The following is a 9,756-nucleotide window of genomic DNA, read 5'->3' as shown; positions in this document are numbered from 1 at the left end:
GGTGCAGTCAGCTTCACTGCACCACTGTCACAAACGAGCGACTGGTGACTCATCCACTTACATACTCAATCTCACTCTCTCTCTCATTTTCTCTCTTCAGCACTCTTTATCTTTGCTCCACACACACACACAAATAATAATAAATTCCTGACAAAGCATTCTTTTTTTTTTTTGACGTTGCAAACATTATACCAACAGAGGTCATGGCATGATGGATGTACAAAAAAAAAAAAAAGCAAGCAAATGTGAAAACAGGTTGGACGAAATGCTCTGCAAGTTTCCTCTAGAAACTCAAACTGCTGTCATTAGGTATAAGGTTATATTTAAAAAAGAAAAAAAGGCTGAATAAACTGAAAAATAATAAAAACGTGAAAAGAGATGAGGAAGAAATATCAATGTACTTGAAAGTTTAGGCTAAAATTGTGTTTTTATTATTTATAAAATTACATTCACACATAATTCTGTTTTGGTTACCTGACAGATTTTACACAGGTAAAAACATGTCTTCATGCTGAATTATTCAATTGCTTTAAAAAAAAAAAAAAGAAACAGTTAATCTCAAAATATTCCCTTATTTCACACCACGTTTAAAAAGCCATGTAAATACATCACACCTAATAGCAAAGCCCTCTTTTGTTATCTGAAACAAGCTACAAATACTCCCTTACTTATTATAACTCAAACGCCACGCTTACAGTCAGAAACACGTCTTTGAAAAGCAGGATGTAGACCAAGACAAACAGGAAAGAGCTTTCACGCCATTTTGTGGTTGAGATTCAGTGCCCTGTTCTCGAAGTAATACACATTCAGACGTTTTACTACTGTGGCTCAAAGGACAAAACAAAATGAATAGAAATGAATACTGAATATAGTCAATTCAGTATTGTAGCCATTTAAAAAGGTCTATTAAATATTCCTCCTGTTTGGTGAATATATCTTCAAAATCGATCCATTATAAAAAAAAAACATTAGTAGATTTACTTATGGTCCATATGCTGCAATAGCACTTCATTTTAAAGTGGTACAAGTACAAATATTTGCATCTCACACAAATAAACATGGCTGGATGGTCAATGTCATTGTTTCCTGAGCAGCTACAGTAGATGTATAGTAATGGCATTGGATTCAATTTGAGGTTTTTCCAAAGCAGGTCACTTGATCAATGTAACAATAAATCATTCTTTGAAATAAAACTAAAAGCTGAGATTGCATGACCTGTTGTTAAAATGGCAAGGCTCAACTCCTTTTTCTAAATATGTTTCTGATTGCTAAATTTGAGTGTCTATCCGCAACTCTCTTTCTACAGTGTCTCTTAAGAAAGATGAGATCCCAGCTAGGCAGCCATTTTAAAATGTAAAAGACAAAAAAAGGTCGGAATTGAAATACAATCACATGCTGATCTCAGTAGTACCAAAATTAACCCCACCTACCCTCTTTTATTCCCCTGTTCTCCTCCCACGCTTTGGACCCATTCACAAACTCCCCTTCACATAAACCCACATGTCGCAGTAGTACCAAAATTTACCATCTGTCTTGACTGCATTTGAAACTAGTACTAGGCCAGCCCCATCTCCTCTAGGACGCTCCTGGGTGACTCATCCTCCTGTCCGGAGAAAAGGAGACAAGGGTTTCCATTGAGGGATCCTCACAGTGTACATTACACAATGCAGTGATTACTTAACTTGGCAGCTTACAATGTGCAATACTCTGAAGAGTTAAGAGGATATAAATGAATAAGGAGCCACAAGACAAGAATTCAAGGAACATATCTGGACTTTTCCATGCAAACATCTTTCAAAAACACATAAATAACATGCATACACACACCTCTTGTAGAAGGTCGGCTTGCTCGATGGCCTTCAGCACGCTCTTCTTGGATGTGTCCTGAATTTCTCCCCCCATAAGAAACTCGTCCAGGATAAAGTAAGCTTTCTCAAAGTTAAAAATGATGTCAAGCTCACAAACCTACATTGGGTACAACACACACAAAACAGTGGAGACGTGAGCACAATCTTGTTTACATGCACAAGAATCTGGTAATATTCTATATATGAGTGTCACATAAATGTGTTGAAATAATCCAACGGAGTCAAAATTCCAGTTCAAAGAAATATGAATAAGACAGCAGTTATATGCCTATATTATTTAATGAGTATTCAAGTACAGTACAGAGAAGTCATGCTCACCAAGGCTGCATTTTTCTTAATCAAAAATACAGTATGTGTGTGTGTGTGTGTGTGTGTGAATGCAATAAATTAATAAATAAAATTATATTAATTCTATAATTATAATTATAGAAGAACTAAAATTACTACCTAGAAATAATTAAAACTAAACCTTAATCGAAATTAAAAACAAATTAACCCTAAATATTTCTAAGGAATAAAACTAAAAAAGCACATGCCTAAAAACTAATGTCTAAAACTTAAACTAAAATTAAAAATAAAATTCAATTGAATAAAATTAAAAACAAAAATAAAAGCTCATTCAAAATAGTAATAAAAACTAATAGTACAAATAGGGAAGTATAAAAAGTGATAACTGAAAGCAATAACACACAGCAGGTGCTGGTTGGATGCCTGGGGAGTAGACATGGTGAGTGCTGCTGACAACAATGAAATGAAAGTGACTAGATCAATGCGTGTTGCTTCACTACCTCTGAAATAGTCTTCACACTTTCTTAGTGTGTGGAAGTGACCAACGAAAACGCAATAAGAAATTACCCAACATGGATGCATGACTGCAGAAATGTTATAGTGACGGTGCTTAAATCAAACTCTAAATCAAACCTCAATGACATTAAGTAGCTGCCAAAACAAGTACATATTAGCAGTGTTGGGGGTAACGCATTACAAGTAACGCGAGTTACGTAATCAGATTACTTTTTTCAAGTAACTAGTAAAGTAACGCAATACTGTAATGCATTACTTTTAAAAGTAACTTTCCCCAACACTGCATATTAGACGGAGTGCAGGTGAAAAACAAAAACAAGCGTCACAATGAAGAACAAGGCAGCTTTACTTTTAGTGCCCCCTTGTGACCAAAAACAATGACCACCTCTCTACACCTCTTTTTATTGTCTATCTTGAGTGCAGTGACAGTATTAGATGCATACAAAAAGGGCTTATTATTACGCAATGCAAAGGGGCACGAGAGGTTCCTATTGAATTTAGTCAAAGCTGGAGTGTATGTGCATAGGAGACTAGATATGAAATGTATTTTGATGTTTCAAACAATTCTACTGCTCAACAACAACGCAATAAATGAGTCATCGTTCACAATAGTTTGATGTACACGTTACTAGACATTTAGAGTAAAAAGAACAGGTCAGCGGGGAAAAAAAAGGTGTATAGTCTGTGTACCTGGACTACGTTTTATTTAGTACAACCTTTTATGTGTATGTAAGAAACTGACAACAAGAGACATATTTGCAACCGACATTTCTGTCTCACAAAGGCATCAAAAGCATTCGTGGTTTTCTACCTCTTGTAGACTATCTTTAGATCTCTCCATTCCAGAAAGCTGCACATTTTAGGTTTTCTGGCCAGCACCACCTGCATGAGCTCTCGGACCATCTTTTTCTTGTCACGCTCAGCTGTAGCCGTGTACCATTTCTGGAGCCGCAGCTTCCCCTGCCGGCTGAACAGAAGCATAAAGCGCATCTACAGAGAAACAGGAGAGGAATGCATTTAAAAAAAAAAAAGTTATTTCCAACCAGACAATACTCCATATGGCGGAGAATTTTAAGCTAAATAAATCAATAAACAAACCAGTCTCTGGAAATAAATAATTGGAGCAGTGTTATTTTAGTATTATTTATGTAGTATTATAGTATTTATTAGCTTTTTTGTTTGTGTAATTTTTATTTTATTTTAACTTTTAGTACTCTTATGTACTTTAGTACTTTAAAAAAAAAAAAAGTATATTTATTATTAGCTTGATTTTTTATTTTAGTATTTCAAATTAAGCTTATTTAATTTCAGACAGTTGCCAAGACATTTATAATTTAAGCTTTTTTGTTTGTTTTTCATTTAGATATATTTAGATTTTCTTTTTGATGATTAATGAAAATGGTTTTACTGGTAAAAAGTTGCAGTTAACAATAACACTGAATTGAATAATAAAACACATATATATATTATATATATATATACTAACAAATTTTCACTAAAAACTGGATGTGTGTTGTTAAAAGTACATGCTGCAGTGTGCCTCATGCTATACTTCATTAAAAGCCTGTTATATGATAATTATTACACATGCAGTTTTTATGACCTCATTAAATTAGAAACTACTAGTTTTAAAATTCACACCTCCACAGAACTAGGCCAGCAAAAGGCCAAAAGCGATTAAAACTAGTGAAAAACCTTTTAAAAAACTGTGACCTAAAATATACAATTTACCTTACACATTCAAATAAATTACAACCTAAAATCTTGATGCTGGTAAAAATTAAAAAAAAGTTCATGTCCATGTTATTTGTCAACTACCCATGTACAAATTGTGTTGTTAAAAGTACATGCTGCAGTGTGCCTCATGCTATACTTCATTAAAAGCCTGTTATATGATAATAATTACACATGCAGTTTTTATGACCTCATATTAAATTAGAAACTACTAGTTTTAAAATTCACACCTCCACAGAACTAGGCCAGCAAAAGGCCAAAAGCGATTAAAACTAGTGAAAAACCTTTTAAAAAACTGACCTAAAATATACAATTTACCTTACACATTTAAATAAATTACAACCTAAAATCTTGATGCTGGTAAAAAAAAAAAAAAAGTTCATGTCCATGTTATTTGTCAACTACCCATGTACAAATGATGATTAAAATGTTGTGAACTGTGCTTATAACCAGCATCTGACTTATCAGAAAGGATGATGGCGTAATGGGAAAATTGAAAAAAAAAAGAAGGAAAAAAGGTTTACCTCTTTTTTTCTCAAAAGAACTTCAGCGTCATCCATCATTATAAAATTAGAAAGTGAGCTGCAACTGGCCTATACATTTCAGATGTGTTAAATATTTAAGAGGAGAGCTGAAGAGCACTGCATCTGCTCCCATCAGACATGGCCCACATTTCCAACACGGTGCATTCAGCTCAATCCACTCGAAAGGCTAACTATCACATTTTCTGATCAAAGAACTAGTCTGACACACTATGACTAAAAACCATAAGACTATTACATGGAACACGACTCTAAAGCACACATTAGTTTAATTGTGGAACATTCTTACCAGCTTGCTAAATTAAGGACTTATACTTTGTGTCAGAATTTATCAGCCTACATCAGCCCTTGAAATAGTCTAAAAATGATGCACTGTACTTGGCAATGAAAGGCTCAGCTGAACAATGTACATGTTTAATATCCAAAAAAAGAAAGACATGAAAAGGATGAGATGTGGGAAAAAAAATAATTGAGGCCAGAGACGAGAATAGTAACCTCCTAAGGGAAGGAGAGACTGTCTTCTTCAGTGCTATAAAAAAAAGTGTTCCTGGATTCAAGTCCATATTTAGCGGTCAAATCAAGTGACAATTTAGCATCCACACATACAGACAAGGTTGTTAATACCATGCACTGTTTTTACTTGATCAGTGCGACTTATAACAATTGTTAGTAGTTTAAACACACAAACATTGGACATTAAATTCACACATTCATGAAATTCTACGGTTAATAAAGAACATGAAAATCTACAGAAGAAACAATCAGATCACCATCTATTGCTACACTACACATCGTTACTTACAGCGATGAATGTTTTCTGCTGTTTTTCTAGTACCATAGAAAGAGGGGGAAAAAAACAAAAGAGTCTTATTTTGAGAAATAAATGCTCTCTTTAGATTGATACTTTAGTTACATGTGTTTGTAGATCTCATCAAAGCAAAAGCAAGTTCTGGTCTGCCAGTTTACTGAACATGGCAAACAGGGAAATGTTGAACAGACATTACATTTCGCTACCCTCTGCTATGATCATTAGTGCTTTCTTCAGTTAGTAAACACTGTTGTATGGCGTGTTGGATATTATCTCTCAGTGCAGCACTTCCTTTCATGCTTAACTGATTAAACAAAGGAAATATGTTGTGAAATACTTCTATAACGGAATATTTTTGAGAGAACACGCTGTTATGACTCTAAAAACCGCAGTGAAATGTACTGTGTGGGATTAAAGGCAATCTTCTGACTCAAGTTCATCTGAATCTCACACTCAAATACAAAGCAGCAACTAGACAAGCGTTTCCGGGTCGAATCGAGAGTCAAAAGACAGCTTTAAAGTTTAAGTATTCATAAAATGCTTCGTATGAACGCCAAGCTGTGAACAGCGTTTAGGTGATTAATTAAAAGTGCCAACTTAACATATTAAATCCAGCTGTCAAACTGACCGGCTAGTGAACAAACGCTTTGCAATACATGACAACGTGAAAATATTAATTTATTTGAGAGATGTAAGTTAAACCACACAAAGCGTCCACACTGAACAGACCACCTAGGGCCCGACAGGTGAGATGTGAATTTTTAAACAGGGTTTGAGGTGTCCAGGAAGCTGACTGTACAGACTTAGCCTTAGCTAGCTAGCTCAGCCTGAAAAGTGCAGCTTAATGTCTCTATAAGAGTATAACTTACCATTTTGACGGCTTATTGAGAGCAGTCAGGTATTTTCAGTGAACAGCAAACCGCTTATTGGTCAATACCGCAAGATATTATCAATACATGTCTAATTGACTGCTCGTAGTTTCAGAGCCCCATTGAAGCAGCCTGGAGTAGCGTTACCCAATTCGTTAACGAATTGCTTTTTTGAGTCGGATCTTTTCAATGCATCAGTTAAACCGGTTCGTTCACGAATTGAACACTAGAATTAGAACACTACAGTAAACATCCGTATTAATGAAACTTATTCGAAAACTCGTAATACACAGCAATATGTGCAGACAACATAGTCTATGCTGCGTCGAGACGTCAGGGACCACGATTGAGCATGACGTAGTTATGGCATGGCATGAAGGAACAATTGAATCGGTTCGTTTAAACGAACAGTTTGAAAGAACCGATTCCCAGAATCAAGCCGGACTTCTCGTCACTAGAGAGGAGTTGGGTAGCGTCATCATCACCAGCGCGCATGCGCTCTGCGCATTCCTGTCCCCACAAGATCTCTTGCAGAAATTCCTCTTGCTGCCTTTACAAGAAATTAATTCCCACTTCTAACAAAAAATAACTTATGTTTTATGTGTTTACGTTTTCGAAAGCGATAAAGTGTTTTTCTTATCTATTTGTAAAACTTAACAGCTTTGCCTCTGACATCAGGGTAAGTTACGATGTTCAGATGTTGTTGCCATGACAAAACGGGGCTGATTCAGGTTTCCATCGTAACGGAGATAGGGTGGGTTTAAGAACTTTAATCTTACCCAGATTCATGCTGCTCAGTTTGGGTCATTCATTGCGACAATCATGACAAATGAAATCACAATGCTATTTGTACTGCCAGCTAGTGCTACGCGTGCATTATCTGAAAGGTTATTATTCCAATAGCGTATCTACACATTCCATTTATCTGAAGTGTTGCAATATATTTGACTTTTTGTCGTTGCCAAACTGTGAACACAAGATGTCGCCAGCTCCAAAGTAATTAAATAAAGAACGTAAAACTAATTCATGTTCGCGTATGGGCGCTTTTATTATAAAAGAAAACAATTTTAATAAACAGTCTTCAAGAAAATATAACATTCGACAATAAATTAATATAAATACTGTAAAATACAACTTTTAAAAAAGATAAGCATATTAAACAAGCATACAAATTAATTCACTCTTCAAATTATTAGTGCATGTAGAACCTGTCTGCAGAGGCTGTAAATTTGTTCATTAAATGTCCCTGATTGTTTCAGACATATGTTTCAAACAGTAATGCTTTCTTTTTATAGTATAGATCTTTCCTCCCCCATAGCAGAGGACACATACTGAATAAACATTTATACGTTTCTTATTAAAGTTCGGCACCCCCACCCCTTTCATTTTAAAACAGAACTATAAGCATCTCTTGACTTCAGTAGTATGTTGTGTGCAGACTTGTTGGCAGTTTCTTTGGTCCTTCTGTTTGTATGGTTACTTCAGGTACAACCTCGGTCTGTTAGGATTCCTGAGGCTGGTTCACTTGACCGCTAAACAACAACGCACCTGTGAATTTAAACCGGGGATATTACTATTAAGGGAGACAACCAACAGACAAACAAACCAACAAAAACCTACACTGACACCTATCCAGATAAAGCAAGCAAAATTAAATGCAATAAGATGAAAGCACACGAAATGAAAGCACAACTGACCAGTGGGTTTGTGCTGAATAAGGAAATAGAAGGGTCTATCTAGTTTGATCTCCTCAACAGCCATGCGAGAGTAGATGACAGCCGCTGTGGAATCACAGAAAAAATAAATAAGTAAAATATGCATTTTGGTTTCACTATAATGACAGTTAAATAACTGTTGTAGTGTACTGCAATTCAGTGTCTGTACCTGTGGCAGATGAGCCTTTGGTTCCTTCTTCATTCACCTCAAGTTTTACTCTCTGAAGGACCTTGGATACACATAAAGGTTCCTCAGCTAATTGTACAAAAAGAGAGAGAAACAACTTTATTAGATTTATCAAAAAAAGAGAATCCATCAACATTTATTCTTTAACACAACAGCTACAGCATTGCCAAAAATGAAATCTGACAATTTCCAATACTCACTGGTAATGCGAGAGAAATCAGCTTTGCTCTGGCTGAAAATGTCTCCAAGACCCATCTTGCTCAGTGTGGACTTCAGATCAATTTCTGTATCCATGGAGAACCTGAGATATCATCGTTATATAACACATACATTAGGCTTCGTGTTTTAATATGTTCATCACAATATAAAAATCCTACACAGGTTCACAGAAATAGATGCGCTACCTTGGAATAGCAAGTTGTTTGTTAATCTTTCTCATCTGTTTTCTCCATTGGTGAATCCTGCTGCTTCTCAGCTCTTTGTTCAAGGCCAAAAGAGGCACATCCCTCTCAAATGGTATCACCAGAAGCATACTTAGTGACTCCCCCTCATAAGGCACCTCAATGACATCGTAGTCCACACCGTCTTCAGTCACAAACTCACCTACATGGAGAAAAATTTTGTAAATAACCATTACAAATTTCTTAATTTTCTCATCAGTTCCTTTAAACAAATCGTTGACACTCACCACAGTTGAATTTTGAAGTCATAGTCATCATAGGAACAGATACAGCACTGCCGTTGACTCTGTGGAATAGCTGTTCCCTAGTAAGTTTAGGGTCAAACGGTGTCTTCCAGACCCCATGGAAGTGGAGGGCATTCAACAGGACCAAGCGTGTCAGTTCACTCAACACCCCAGAGGGGAGGAAGTCAGTAATCATTCCTAAGAAATGAAACCAATAAATCAGTTAATCGTCTTGTAAATGTGTATGGTGAGTGAGTTTACATTTAATCATTTAGCAGGCATTTTTATTCAAATTGATGTAGAAATGAGGAACATCACAGGCAATGTAATCAAAATAGAAGTGACTTTAAAATACTTACCACCAGTGTGGTCAGATGTCCAGGAGTTGATCACCTGCCGGGCCATCTCTGGTTGGCTGAAGTCTATTTGGTGAGGGACACTCTGGAAGGCTTTGGTCAGGCTGCACCTAAAAATCTTTTCCAGGATTATCTTCTGGTCAACCATGACACCGCTGGCTACTTCTACCCCGTCTTCACTGGCCAGA

At 36.0% G+C, this 9,756-nt stretch overlaps 1 protein-coding gene and 1 long non-coding RNA gene across 2 annotated transcripts; both read right to left on the bottom strand.

Moving 5' to 3' along the window:
• Positions 1-408: 408 nt before the first annotated feature.
• LOC107754708 (uncharacterized) lies at positions 409-2,031 on the bottom strand. Its single transcript, XR_001641611.1, has 2 exons — positions 1,828-2,031; positions 409-1,603 (listed from the first exon to the last, which is right to left on the bottom strand). It is a non-coding gene; the product is annotated as an uncharacterized LOC107754708 (long non-coding RNA).
• A 5,733-nt stretch (positions 2,032-7,764) lies between these two features.
• On the bottom strand, positions 7,765-9,755 carry LOC107754656 (plasminogen activator inhibitor 1-like; the record flags this gene model as incomplete). Its single annotated transcript, XM_016571193.1, has 7 exons — positions 7,765-8,173; positions 8,323-8,406; positions 8,510-8,596; positions 8,728-8,828; positions 8,932-9,130; positions 9,216-9,410; positions 9,572-9,755. Coding segments are annotated over 7 exons (897 nt in total), but the record flags the coding sequence as incomplete, so codon positions are not given.
• Between the last annotated feature and the right edge of the window lies 1 nt (position 9,756).

Source organism: Sinocyclocheilus rhinocerous, unplaced genomic scaffold, assembly GCF_001515625.1.
Source record: "Sinocyclocheilus rhinocerous isolate Xijiao unplaced genomic scaffold, SAMN03320098_v1.1 scaffold742, whole genome shotgun sequence".
Taxonomy (NCBI): domain Eukaryota; kingdom Metazoa; phylum Chordata; class Actinopteri; order Cypriniformes; family Cyprinidae; genus Sinocyclocheilus; species Sinocyclocheilus rhinocerous.
The sequence above is the reverse complement of the archived record's forward strand: the minus strand, read 5'-3'. Positions and strand labels throughout refer to the sequence as shown.